At 33.2% G+C, this 15640-nt stretch overlaps 1 protein-coding gene across 1 annotated transcript in view; it reads left to right on the plus strand.

Moving 5' to 3' along the window:
- The window catches only part of LOC106467654 (serine/threonine-protein kinase ATR-like), a 63490-nt gene extending 48619 nt beyond the window's left edge, over window positions 1-14871 (plus strand). Inside the window, 4 exon segments of the mRNA XM_013928026.2 lie at window positions 6162-6247; window positions 8148-8250; window positions 13120-13233; window positions 14663-14871. Coding sequence (XP_013783480.2) covers window positions 6162-6247; window positions 8148-8250; window positions 13120-13233; window positions 14663-14722 — 363 coding nt within the window. The 3' untranslated portion in view covers window positions 14723-14871.
- The last annotated feature ends 769 nt before the right edge of the window (window positions 14872-15640 follow it).

Here is a 15640-nt window from a genome sequence, read left to right on the forward strand (position 1 = left end):
TAGGCAACATGTGAAAAGAGAAAAAGACATGAGAAAAACAGTGCTTTATAAACCTTAAGACTTAATCAAAAAAATTTTATATTTTGCATATGAAAGCATTGTAATGTTTACTGATAATCTGCCAAATCTCGTTAACATTCTCATACTAATTTAAAAGTTATAGTATGAAAACTATAACAAGCACAAAATGGTTACGGGGTCGGTCCCAGGGACTGAGCCCGTGCTGAAAGAGTTAATATGTCTTCTATAGACCAATATGCACTACAGAAATTAAATAAAGATCGTAATATAATCAGAAAATTGAAGTAATTTATTGACCATTTTTTCATCTATGTCATTGATATAAATCAAAAAGAGCAAAGGTCCTAAGACTGAGCCCTGAGGAACCCCACTTGTGATATTAATCCAGTTTAACTGAACTCCATTTATAACAACTCTCTGCTTTCTTCCATCCAGCCATTCTTCTATCCAATTTGCTAACTTAACCCCCACACCTACAGAGATAATTTTTTTACAAGCCTTTTATGTGGCACCATGTCAAATGCTTTTTGAAAAGACAGATACACCAAATCTACACCCTTACCCTCATATACATAAGCAGTAACCTTTTCAAAGAATGTCAAAAGGTTTGTAAGGTAAGATTTTCCCTTAGTGAAACCATGTTGACTATCCAATAAAATTCTAAACTGTGTTAAATGACTTTCCAAAACTTTTTCCACAACTGATGTAAGACTAATAGGCCTATAATTACTGGGACAATTTTTATTACCTCCCTTGAAAAGAGTGACATTAGCTAACTTTCAATCCTTTGTCACCTTCCCACTATTCAAGGACTTGCATAAAATAGTAGCAAGTGGCCCACATATCCAATCCTTAACCTCCTTCAAAATCCTTGGAGAAATATTATCTGGCTCAAGAACTCTATCATTTTTTATACTTACCAATTTTTTCTTAAGAAGCTCAGAATTAATGCAGTTGTCTTGTTTGACCTTGTTTCCATCTATCAACTGCTCAAGATGAGGAATACTGCTCAAATTTTCATTTGTAAAAATTGAAGAAAAAGCAGAATTTAATAACCCAGCCATCTCATAATTATCAGATACAAGCCTTCCTTTATCATTCCTCAAGGGTCCTACCCAATCCTAACATTTTGTTTACCCTAAATGTATTTAAAGAAATCCTTAATGTTAATTTTTACATTTTCAGCCAACCTTTTCTTATACATCCTTTTTTGATGTCATAATTTCCTGTTTTACCAACTTTCTTGATCTCCTATAATCTTCTAAATCTCCTGTCATACCAGTCAATTTAAACTTCTTAAGCTTGTGATGCTTTTCTTTAATTTTATCCCCTTATACCCTTTGTGAACCAACCTGGTTTTCTACTTGCAGCCACCCTTTTCTTTCTATAGGGAACATCAAAACATTTTCCACATTTGATCAGTGTCTCCAAATAACTCGGCTACCCAATTAACAACAGATAATTCTTGTCACATCCCTCCAAATTTTGCTTTTTTGAAACTTGTAACCAAAATATCATTATTCCTGATCTCCATGTCCAGCAAAACATCGAACCTAATAGAGCAATGGTCACTTGCACCCAGATGTTTCAACAATTTCTATATCACAAGTTAACAATAATTCTAAACTAGTATTGTTTCTAGTAGGTTGCTTGACCAGTTGGTAAAAAAAAAACATCTTGAACAGTTTCCAAAAATCTTTATACCTCATGGTTTGACACTAGCATTTCCCAATCTATATACCTGAAATTAAAATCATCCATAATTATGACCTCATTAACAGCTGAAATCATAATTTCAATTTAAAATTTTTCACTAATTTCATTATTGGTGAGCTTTTAAACGTTCTGTTCTGTTTTTATAAGAAAATAAATTAGCAATACTTCTGACCTTTAACATTTTGTGGGAAATGTTAAAATTGACCCAAATCAAGTAGACATTATTCCCTTAATGTTAAGTAAAAAAAGACTAAGATATTAAACATAGATAAGGTGTCAGGACAAGACGAGGTTTTAAAGTTCATAAAGGTGAGCTTCTATTACTTTTAATAGGTAATTAGACAGTGGGCAGGGTCCTGAGAATTGGAGAATTGCTAATGTTACTCTTGTTTCTAAAGCAAGTGATAGTAGTTTCCCTGGAAAGTGAGTCTTGCTTCCTTTGTGGAAAAAATATCTTATGAGTCTGATAAAAGAAGCTTCTGCTGTGGTCTTGCCTCCTCTCACACAAAGCTATCTTGATCCTTGTCTGCCCTTTAAGCATTGTTAAAAAATGTGTGTAATCAGCACACCAGTCTTTATGCCTCATCAGTTTTGTGCCACTTCTGAACATGTACATATCATGTAACTAGCTTCCTCTTCTATTCCCACACAAGCCTCACTTTTCTCGATTGGCATTACATCAATTAAATCTGTGTTTAATTTTTCCAATTAGGACTACAATTTTTGATTGTAATTTGTTGTTGTTTCCGATGAAGTTTATTCAACAATTTTAAAATTTCCGTGTTTGATTTCAATTATTTCCAAAATTTTTGCATTTGACATTTTTCTGGTTCCCAAGTTCTACTTGTTATTAGTATGAATTGGAGGTTTAATGTGGAGGACAATGAAATTTCCCCAACAGTCAACAATGTAAATGGCACAATTTCCCAGATTACAGGTTTGGCTTTATCTGTTGAGGAAGTACAAGCCTTTTAATTTGCAGGGAGTTAAGAGTCTCATGTTTGGTTGGTGATTTCCTCTCCTTGTCCATCTAAACATATTTCTTAGGAAGAATACCATCAGGGTGAAGAATTTTTGGACTCGATTTTTTTTGCCGCATTCCCCTTTTTTGGTCAGTCACATTTTACACCCATTCAGGTGATTTCACCTACCACTCTCTTTTTGCAACTGGTTTAATCAGGTATATTGTATATAAGTGTTTCCCTTGTATCCTATGATTTCTCCTCTTCAGTATTGGGTGAAATTCCACCATCTAATTATTGTGTTTTTCCTCCTTCACCTAACATAAGTGTTCTTTCTCAGGAATTAAAACTTAGATAATATAAAACTTTGAATTATATTGTAAATGTTATATTGTAATATTACTGGCATACATTGATTGTAAGATTGCTTACTTAATTTTTGAATGTAACCAAGTAAAATCTTGTGACATGCAGAATCCCTGATGTATAAGCTTAGGGTTAATTCAATAAAATATTATTTAGTGCAGTAGTACCATTAGTATAAAAATAGGGTTAAATGTTGTGGACAGCAAAAAAAAAGTTAATTACTTTATTTCTTGATTTTCATGTGTATTCTGTATTTATTATCATAAAGGTATCATATTAGAAACTCTAGGTCAGATAAGGTGAAATAAAGAATAATAAAAAATTTCACCAAGTATGCTTGCGAGCAGCTCACAAGTAGCTCGTGCATTATATAATTAAATAGGATAATGAGAGTTGCCAAGTAATTTACAACTTACATGGTGGGAATATTAGTTAGACACAGTTCAGAGAGCAATAAACCTTGAGTAAAACCAGATGTATACGGTTAAGAGTTTATAGTTACTTAGGATAAATAAATGTTTCATATTACAATTTGAAGTCATTCTAAAAAAGAAAAAGGGCAATTTAGATTTTTTGCGTGTGTATGTCTGGTTACAAGGTTGATCAAATATAGAGTTAGGGTAAAGAAAATAACAGAATAAAATATAGTTTTACTGAAAAAAAATGTTTTAAATGTATTTAGGAAATTTTAGAGATTACACAAATGACATTTGAGATTTTTCAGATGAATAAAAGTATTTTTAATCTTAACATGAAAATTACTTTGCAATTGGAGCAGTCAACATTTTGACTCCATATGTTCATGGAGAAATTTTTAGTTAAAATAAATATCTTGATTTATTGTCCACAAATGCCTCTTAATGATTATTGAAATATATTAGAAGTTATAGTCTGGAAACTATAAAGGGTCAATTTAGAATCAGGAACTCGGCCAATTTGACTGAGCCCTTAGCATACCCGTCCTCCTATGGTACTAGTGTTGCACAGAAGAACCCTTACTTCTCCAGTCCAAACTGTTGAGAATGTTGATATCCTCTGCAAGCAGTGCATTTCTCCCAGTGAGAGATTGGTTGAGCTCATCGCTTGTTTGAGATGTAGGGCAGGAGTGTTCTCTGGAAGTATAGTACAGGACACCCCATTACAGTATATCTCAAGTAATTTCCAGTGGATATGTACAGTCAGATGGAACTTAAATTTGCCTCAGAATGCAAGTGAGATCCCCTCCTCCCTCTGCTTATTTTTACAATATCTCACATAAGTATTTCACCAAGATGGAACAGCCTAGTGCCTTAGCCACACTACATGCTGTAATATTCCACCCATTATTGCAACACACTATCACTAGCACTGGATTTATCCTTTACTGTAAATATTTCTGCAATGTACATGTAATATATCAATGCATATATAATACCAAGTTGAGTGAAGAATATTCCATGCTTATAAATGATACAGTCTCCCACTGGGTGCTGCTCCACTAGGCAACCTCTGGTCTCGTGGAAGTCATGCCCTGTGGGCTCTCTCTTTCTGTTGCTATTTCAGAAAGTAGCTCATCTTTGTAATTGATGAGCACCAGCCCCACCACCATTGTCTATGTGAGATTTAAGATTTTAGTGGTGCGGAGAGGTAGGTAGCATTTTTTGAAGGTGCCACACAAAAGATTAGATAAAACAATTACATTGTTAGAGGCTGGGAAAAGACTAGTTAATTAGATTTTAGGGTGGTTAGATTGGAGAATAAATGGCTGTTATTAATGAAGTCCTGTCAAACTGGACCCTTGTTACTAATTAAGTGCTTCAGGAGCTTGGTCCTTTGGTTTTTATTATTTACATTTGTAATGTTGATATGGGTATACTTAGTAAAATTTGCTGATGCCATTTTGTTCTTGCTTATACGTAGCTATATTTAGGATGCTGAGATATTACGGAATGACTTGAATCAGTTGTTAAGTTGGACAAATATTTGGCATCTTACCTTTATTAGTAACTAGCACAAAGTAATAAATTTGGGTTATCATAATTTTAATCACACATTTAATATAGATGGGAACCCACACAATAGCATGAGTGAAGAAAATGATCTTGGCATAGTGGTAGATAAGTCATTCACACCATCAAGGCAGTGCTCTGTTACTTTTAGTAAAGGTAATGGAATTTTACGTTACATTTATAGACTTATTAGTTACAAGTCGAACGAGTTAATTATTTTTTTTATACAAATCCATACAAATATAGCTTGGATTATGTTCTACAGTTTTGGTCTGTTTAGAAGATATTTTGATTTATTTCAAGGGGTTCAGAGGAGGGTATGGTTCATCTTATACGGATAGATTAAGATTTCTTGACTAATATTCTCTTGAAGTTTAGAAGATTACCCAAGGGAATCAATATCCTCTGGTTTCTTTGTGCTAAAGATAATAGGATGATATGACACCAATTTAAGACTTAAGATCTGGAAACGGCTCCAGTTAAAAGACAGTTTTGATTTTTAAACAGGATGATTAATGTATGCCATTGGCAGTATTGGAGATCAGCACTTCACAGTATTGGAGATCAGCACTTCACAGTATTAGAGATCAGCACTTCACAGAAGTTTAAAAGTGAATCAATGATTTTTTTAAAAAAATTCACTTTAAATTTTTGCTTCTCTCAAGGATAAGATGTACAAGGACAGTTTTGAAGGATCAAATGTTTCATTTTTATCTGTTTGTTTTTACTGACATTTTAAAGCATCATAGAACTACATAGCTCAGATGTAGTACAACACACACACAGATACTATGTTTAAGAAGTGAGAGATACATTATATAGCCAATGAGTAGGAATGCTCGACATGCTTTGTCTTTACCTATATATATATACAGATAAAACCTTTTCAAGCATTTACAACACATAAGATAAAACAATTACATTTGTAGAGGCTGAGAAAAGACTAGTTAATTGGATTGTAGGGTGGATAGATTGGAGAATAAAAGGATGTTATTAATGAAGTCCATAAACTTTACCTAAAGTTTGTAAATCTATTGTTTACATGTTAACATTTTATTCACGTAAAGTGATTCAGAGTTGTTTCTTATATTATTATGAATGTTATTAGGGTCCTCTTGGATATGAAGGTATTTTCCGAAAAGCTTGTGAGGTAACTATGAAAGTAATGAGGAATCAGAAAGAAGCTTTGATGAGGTATCTGTGTGTTTTTGTGTTCATTTATGTGTAGTTATTTATACATTCATAAAATATGATTATATTTATTCAAAATACATGTATTTGTATGTATAACTGACTGTATTGTACTTCAAATTTACTACATATGCATTGTGGTTTTGGTAAAAGAATTTTATTGTAAAAAGTGTAGAAATGATACTTTTTATTAATCTAATAGGTTACAAACTTTAAAATCACAAAACACATATAGCATGTTTAACAATCAAATGAAAGAACATTTTAAGTATCCATATTTGTCTTATTCTGTATTTATTGAATTTATTCTAAATAATGTGTCTTATCTGTAAAATGTGCCATAAAAAATTTCACATGTATAATAGAATATAATAACAACTTTCTTTACAGCATATTTCTGAACCATGCCTTGTGAACATATAAAGTGGTATTTTAGTAATATTTGTAACTAACATTGAACCTTTGCTAAATTGCTCTATCTATTATATTTGGTTCAAATTCTCTTTCATCAACTAGATTTTTAATTAGTAACAGTTTGTTACTTAAATCTTCCTGTCTTGAACATATTTTTAAATCTCTGTAAACACATGTATAAAATGCAGAGATGTTTTGCATTTGTATGTAGCTGTAAGGTTTCAGTAGTTCCAATTATTTTATCAGCAGTAGAGTGAAAGTAATTTCTTCATACAATCCATCATGGGAACTAACAGTTAATTTTTTACTATTATGTATGGTACAAAAATGTGACATAGTTAGATCATTTAAAGGCATGTGATCAAGAAAGGTTTCTGTTTAGAAAGTTAGAATCCATATAAGGAAGATAGGAAGTTTTGTAGCAAATACTTTGTGAGAAAGAAAATAACCTCAGCTCTCTAATGACATATTTATGCTTTTTTTTTCTCCTGAAGAAGAATAGTCAACTATTCAAAAGCGCTTGAGTTTTGGGTATTATTTTAAGTCTATATTTTTGCTTTTGTTAGTAGAAGCTTGTAAATTATAAAACAAACAATGCAGTCACTTGAAGTTTACAATATTTGACACCACCAACTTCAAACATTTAATGGTTTAAAACTATTTGAGCTAGAAACAAACAACAAACTTGTATAAAGGCCATAAATTTTCGTAAATCTACACAGGTGATAAGGTTAAATATTTCTACTTCCCACATAAAAATTATTATTAGGAATTGGGGTAAAATTTAAATAAGGATTAGCTTTTTGTTTTGTTTTTTACTTTATTCAAAAGACATGTTAATAAAATATTTATGTGAACAAATTATAAATCTAAACTTCTCAGTTATAGTTTTATTTTGTAGTGGTGTTAGAAGAGAGATCAGACAGAATATTTTAAAATATGGGATAACATATTGGAAAGGGTCAGTTAATAAGCAGTGATGAGAAAACTGAAATATGCAACTTTTAAGATGAATACAGTAGTTTTATTCATTAGATCAAAGGTGTTGGTTCAAATCCAATAGATACTAAATTTTCACTTTTTCAAAAAATTCTTAACTTCACAGAATGTTGTGCCACATTTGAAGAAGCAAATTTTACATATATAATGTATAAAATCAGCATTTTCAACAACAGAAAAGATAAATTAAACGAATTGTGAGCTTTACAAACTGATTGGAACAGTTCAAGAGTTTTGCAAAGTTCTAATCTTAGTAACCAAAATTTAACATTCCCGCATATGAAACATGATAGCTTAGTTGGCTAAGCACCTGTTCACGTTAATAGCACATTTGTGTGTTTAAATCTTGATTTTCATTTTTTTTATTTCAGAAAAATTCTAACATCAAAGCATGTTGTGCAACCATTAAAATAGTAAACAGCTAAAAATTCTGTTCTTAAAGCATTTTCCAGAGAGATTTTGATAGTTATATGACATCATTACATTTTAGTGTCTTGAGGCCATTTGTATATGACCCTCTTGTTGAATGGAGCAAATCAACTAAAAGCACACGGTCAGTGTCTTTGGACTCTGGGGAAATCAATAATGAAAAGGTATTTTAATTTTTTCTAAATTAAATATATTTGTCAAAGTAATTCCATTGATTTTTTGGCAGCGGTTAACTGTTTCCATTTGTAGATAAACAGCCATATGGCTTTGTGTCCATAATTTCAATTCACACAGAGTATATTTATTTGTAAGCAGCATTAAATAGATCAGTTATGAAGTTAATTTTTAACTTGTTGCTTTATGTAACATATCTTGCAAATAATGTATAAATAAAACATAAGTAAATTGACAGTGCAGTTGTTAAGTGTAAATTTTCTATTTAATCTAAATAATACTTCCGATAAGGTACATTACCTTCTTTCACATAAATAGCTATTCTCGTTCAGTGCTGCTCTCTATAGGCAAATTTTTCCCATGCCACAAGCCTTCAGCTCCCACATACCCCAAGATCAACATTCAACTGTGTCTCACATGCAAATCATCATGACACATGTGACTCCCTCTATTTGATTTTATCAAGCTGTCACTTCTTGTTTGGCAGTACTATCCTCAAGATGTTTTTGTTTGTGCTATCTTCCCGTGTTTTTTGAAATTTCATATGAAGTGGAGATATTTTCTATTTTTCTTCTATCTCACTTTACTTGTTTTAAGTGATAACTTATCTTTATTGTTTTTCGCCTTTTGTTTTCGTTTTTACCGAAGCTTATGTTTCACCTTCAAACATGTTATAATTTGCTTCAAGCACAATTACCTAGGCTGCATGTGGCAGTACTCAGTTAAGGAATTGTCAGCTTTAATACATTGGGAGTTTGATTGTTATATGAGTTGACCTTTGTCAGGCTAGAGTTTGGTGGCCCACACATTTGGGTCCACCAAAAGCTGTTATACTGTTATAGCTTTTTGAACATTTTGATATTAATATTATTTTTTGTAGTTATTTAATTTCAATAACATACATTTAGTTTGATTTGTACCTACTTCTAGTAAGGTTAGGGTGTTTTAATTAATGTTTAGTGATATCCTTTTATATCGCAACGTTAGTTTAGGCTTAACATGTGTCTTTGTAATTTTAGGCTTACCTGTCATTCATCTTAGTGGTAAATTGTAAATTAGGTAAAATATATTGTTTCTTTATGAAATCCCATCTACTAAAATTTTTATTGTCAAAATAGACTTACATCATTTTACAACATAACAACTTTTTCATTTTCGTAATTAATTATATTTTAATTAATTATTTTAATTTCGTTTTTGAGGAACCCTGGGTCTGGGGTCTGCCCAACCTTCACCCACTATTGCTCACCTTCCTCCTCAAACTGCCAAACTTGTTCAGGACAACGTCTATTTTGATAATTTTCCTCCACTTGATTAGGAATTGGCCTTCCCAGGCTTCTACTGCAGAGTGTGCTAGGCCTACCTTGGCCATTTTTATACATGTTTCACAATTGTTGTTGTTGTTTTTCCCCCTCCTTTTCCAGACATTTTAGTTCATGCTGGGCCTTTTTGTCTCTCTTCTGAAAGATGGTGCTGGCATGCTTTGCCCTCCTTGGGCTTTGGTTCATTTTGCCTTAGCTTACCATCAGGCAGATTGTTTTTGTTTTCTTGCTTCTCTGCGCTTTGAATCTCTGTTGCCTTTACAGGGAGCAGAATCTGTTAATCCTATCCCTTTCTCCCTAGCCAAGTTTTCCAGTCTTTGTCTTCCCCTATTGCCTCTCTTACTGGTATTGCTGCCATATACCTCCTTTCTGAAGTGTTCAATCTATTTCTCGGGGATTTTCATGGGATACCTTCCTCCTCCTTACCTCTGTATTGGGGTGATTGCCATCTTCGGTTCTTTCCCTACACACGTGGCATCTTTGCTTTTGGGATCTTCTGGGGTGGGACACTGTTTTGTACCAAGTTCGTATTTCTTCTACATCTAATTGGGACTTATGGATGGCTCTTTTTCCTACACTGGTCTGCTTTTTTGGGGGGTGTTACTACTCTGACTTTAGCATCATGTGTGGTATCTATATTGCTACATTTGATTTTTTCTTTTTTGGTTGCTCATTTTCGCTTTGGCCATTGCATTCTTTATTCATGTTCCATGTCCAGCATCTTGCCATCATTTACTTGTCCTACATCTAAGAGTTCCTCCATTAATCGTGTATTCTTGATGCAAATTGGAGTTTGTGATTGATCTGACCCACTTCAATCACTTCTTGGATCTTTCCATTTTTGTTATATTTTCTTTTATTACACTATGGTGGACATTTTCTCCAGGACTGTTGGATGCCCATGGTTGACGTTTTGTATTCTTATGTCCACATTCCTATTTTTTATCCCTCGTGTCACTGTCTTAAGTTTGTTCACCATGGGGTTGGGTACTAATTTCATGCCTTGCCCTTAGAGCTTGTTTCAGATCTGTATGTCTTTGTCTCTGGTTCCTTATCCACTTGCCTTGGCTGTTGATGCATTCAGACAGGATTGAGATCCGTTTATACCTTTATTTTCTCATCCCATTCATCATCTTCCCTGGGGGATTTTGTTCATCCTTGCCACTCTGTGTCGTGTATTTCTAATTGCTTCTTCCTGGCTGACACAGATCTAGTTTTCTCAGCTGCTTCAGCTCAATCTGTCCTTTTTGTTCTGGATCAATTTTTCCTACTCTCCACTTTGGGCATGTTCTTCCTTCTCTTCGTTTCCATTTCCTTCCATCTCCCACCTTTAATCCCATTTGGATCTGGTTGGCCTTCTATGTCCCGTATCTGCTCTGGATTGCTTTATTGTTGCCTTCAAGACTTCTTTCAGTTGGTTCCTTTTCCTGCTGTTTCATTCCGTAGCACCACTCCTTTGTTTTTTATTTGTTTCATTCCACCCTTGCCCTTTGAAATCGGCTTTTGATTCGATTGGCCTTTTTCTTCCTTGTATCTTTTTTCCCCATAATCAATTCCTGTTGTCTAAACTAGGCACCTTCCCTTTTATCTACATCTCACCCTCTTCCATCGAGAACTGGGACTACACCTCGTACATTTATCTCCCATTATCTGTTTCGGGTAGCTGAAATTCCTCATCTTTATACCATCTTCTACTTGTTACCATCCTTTACTCTTCAGTGAGACTGGGACTGTGTAAGATACTTTTTTGTATGTATACCTCTTATTTTTCAGAGGCATATCCCCCTTTTTTTTTCTTCTTTATAGATCCTGCTCTGTCCAGATATACTTAAACTGGCCAAATCCACACTATAAGGCCATGATGACTTAACAATTATAATTTTCATGGCCACTAAATACACACTGTTGAGATGGGGTGTTCCACAAGATTGCTTGCAATATATTTGTTTCATCCATATGCCTGATCCAGACCATACTAACCCATGGACTTCATGGGTAAAGCAGAAAAGGATAGCTGCCCATACCTGCCATTCCTTAGATTGAATAAATCAAGAATAGTCTGCTTTTCAAAATAGAGTTTTTGTTGTCTCCCATTGCACTGTCTCTGATGTTGATATTCCTCTGGTTACCAACAGTATGATCTTCATCCTACCCCCGCATGGATTTTGGTTCTTGGGTGCTGGGTTTTGGATGCAGGTGATTTGCTGTATACAGTCTGTCGTGCCCTAGCCACTCTACATCTAGAGGCACATCCTTTTACTCTCACCCACATTGATGTACTGTATGGGATTGAGATTCCAATATCATGTGGTTTGGATCACTATCCAATCATTTTTCTCTCCCTTTTGGGTATACTCCTCCCAATTTCTGCCCATGTCTCCGACACCTCTTTCCACACAGGGCAAAGAGTATACCTGGTGCAGAAGGGGTGTGGTCTCCCACATATGATCCTCTACTGCAAGGATTTACTCTTTTAGGGTGTGTTTCTTTCCCTTGCACTGGTCCCTCCACCTATTCAATGTGGGATTCTAGCTATTTATGTGAGTGAGCGGAGGTAATGTACGTTGTCAGAAGTTATAATTTTCCTGTACTAAAAATGTATTTCCGATAGGTACTTACCTCCTCCCCACTGAAAACCGGTGCTTCAGTTTTCTGAAGGGAGTCGCATGCATCAGGAGGGTGTGTCACACTCCTATTGGTGGAGGGTTGTCGCATGATGATTTGTATGTGAGATGCAGTTGAACCACATTGATTTTGGGGTACATGGGAGCTCAAGGCTTGTGGCATGCGAAAAAATGATGGCAGCACTGAATGAGAATAGCTATTTATGTAAGTGGAGATAAGTAACTATCAGAAATACATTTTCAGTATAGGAAAATTATAACTTATAGAAACCAAAAGACTGGTCATGGGAAATTCATTGTTGAGCCACAAGAAATCTGAAAACTATTTATATAGTTACTTGAATTTCATATAATGTCAACTTGATACATCTCAAATTTAATAAGAATTATTTTGAACAGATTGAGCAACTCCATATATGTGACAACAAGTTTTTGTGAGATCTAGCATTGCAACTAACCTAAATATTTTGCAATATGTAAAGTATTGCAGTTACTCAAGCAAGTACAGTAACCACACTGTGCAACCATGTAGAAATTGGGAATATTCAGAATGAGAAACTTAATATTATACTAAAAGTAAAGTATTGCAGTTACTCAAACTTACAAGAACAACTCTGTTTATATGTGATGATGACAAAACCTTGTTGAAATGCTGTACCTTTGCTGTTATGTTAAACTTATATTAAAGTTTTTCTTCATTACTCATTCAAGCCATCTCCAAGCATTATTATACTAAATGTATGTATTCAGGGTACCTTTTGAAGATTCTGTTCAATCCTCTCAGCCATTGTTAAGCCACTCTGTTGTGTCCCCTCAAGTTTAACTAATAAGTTATAAAATATAACATCTCCTTCAGGTGTAGCAACAAGTCTTATAATGCTCATCTATTCACTTTTTTTTCTTTTATTTACAGGCTTTAATTCATGTTCGTGACATTGAGCAAAGATTGAAAGGTGTTGTACGCAGCAAGCTAAAAGGTCAAGGTTTGCCTCTGTCTATTGAAGGACAGGTTAACTACCTGATTCAGGTTAGTCATGTTTATATTGTCTGATTTGGAATATTGCTTAAAGCAATCCCTGAAATCCATTTAATTATGTCTGGAAAATTACAGCTGATTCCAAAAATTAACATATCATGTGTATGTTTCATCTGCCCTGTTGCAAGAAAGCATAGCTGTTTGATACTTTTTTCTCACTTTATCTGTCCTGAAAATACATTACCCTCATTTTGTCTTCAGTTTTGGGTTTGTAAACTATTCTTCGAAGTACAAACAAAGGCAAGTGGCATTTTGTTTTGTTGTTATTGGCCCTACAATGGAAATGTTATGGGCACACTATAAGACAATAGGTTTATAGATTAGACTGTCTAGATAAGGTAGAGAAAAGTCTACTGTGTCATATAATGACAATAGGTTTATAGATTAGACTGTCTAGATAAGGTAGAGAAAAGTCTACTGTGTCATATAATGACAATAGGTTTATAGACTAGACTGGCTAGATAAGGTAGAGAAAAGTCTACTGTGTCATATAATGACAATAGATTTATAGATTAGACTGTCAAGATAAGGTAGAGAAAAGTCTACTATGTCACATAATGATAATAGGTTTATAGATTAGACTGTCTAGATAATGACTGCTATTTACACAACATATCTATTAGGGATTGCCATTCTGTTGTCCATGGTTTCAGTATTAGCTTCAGGACAGCAACTGCAGTGATCAAGTGATTAGGAACAGACTTAATTAATCAATTAAAAGCCAGAAGACCTGCTTCAGTAGCTTAGTATCACATGACTTGCTGTCAACAGCAACACCACTGAAAACTGTGTTCTTCGCAGATGAGCAAAAGTCACTGTTTTTGTGTTTGGAGAGCTAAATGTAAATATTATACTCCAAAACTACATTGTTGTCATGTTGATCATAGAAATTTAGTGTACTAACTAATGTAATAGACAATTTAGTGTACTAACTAATGTAATAGACAATTTAGTATACTAACTAATGTAATAAACAATTTAGTATACTAACTAATGTAATAAACAATTTAGTATACTAACTAATGTAATAGACAATTTAGTATACTAACTAATGTAATAAACAATTTAGTATACTAACTAATGTAATAGACAATTTAGTGTACTAACTAATGTAATAGACAATTTAGTGTATTAACTAATGTAATAGATAATTTAGTATACTAACTAATGTAATAGACAATTTAGTGTACTAACTAATGTAATAAACAATTTAGTGTACTAACTAATGTAATAGACAATTTAGTGTACTAACTAATGTAATAGACAATTTAGTATACTAACTAATGTAATAGACAATTTAGTGTACTAACTAATGTAATAGACAATTTCTTATTAAAATCACTATTTGTAATTTAATAACATTATATAATGAAATGTATTGGATATAATCAAATTGTTATGATGATCTTTTTATTTCTAGGAAGCAACGGATGAGAAGCTGCTTTGTCAAATGTATGTAGGCTGGGCAGCTTACATGTGAGGTTTTGAATTATAAACTGGACTCTGAATTTATGTGACTTATTATAGATTTGATATAATGTACATGTTTTGTTATCATGAACTGTACAGGTTATATGTTAAGTCAACTGAAAAAAAAATAAAGAAAATGTGTTTTATTTTGAATTTATATACAAATATTTTGTTCTTGTCTCAATTATTTACTTCATTTGAAATCACAAGGAACCTGGTAACTGAAGTACATTTGATTTGTTTTCAATGATAAAATAAAACTGTTTAGATCAAAAATGTGTTCAAGAGCAGTTTTCAGAATTTCTTGTCCTTCCTTTGTTATATGAAATTTTAAAACATACAAAGCATTCAATGATATTAGTGTGTTTTGACTTTATTTCAAGAAAAATAAAAGATTGGTTGTGTATGTTTATAATTGATGGGATCACCAGTACTTTTAGGTTTTTGTATTGTAGGTAGCATCTGTTTGAACAAGCATTGGATGTTATTTTTTGTTTATTTGGTTATTTTGGAGATGTTGAAGTTCATCACTGATGATTTCTGTGCACTGAGTTCTAGGACCCTGAAGGAGCTTTTTGTAGAAATTAGTGTCATTAAGTTGGTGGTTAGTTTTAATGGTTATTCTTCTTTGTCACACTGTGATGGATTTACTATTATATATTTATTTTAATATCAATATTTGTTTAACTTAAAGGTATATTTAGAAATGTATATAACATATATTGTTAAATCTGTATTGCGAAATTTCCGCCTATTCTCTAAAGTTGTAGAAGATTGTCAAATGTAAGAATCAACAATGTATACATAAATGTTAGTGTTGCATAAGCTGAAATTTCAAGAAACTCTCCTCAAGCCCATAAATATAACCAACGCAATGTGCCAAAAAACAGTATCTATTATTGGTTTGCTATAGTTGGTATACTATAAA

This window comes from Limulus polyphemus, unplaced genomic scaffold (assembly GCF_000517525.1).
Source record: "Limulus polyphemus unplaced genomic scaffold, Limulus_polyphemus-2.1.2 Scaffold2694, whole genome shotgun sequence".
NCBI classification, from domain to species: domain Eukaryota; kingdom Metazoa; phylum Arthropoda; class Merostomata; order Xiphosura; family Limulidae; genus Limulus; species Limulus polyphemus.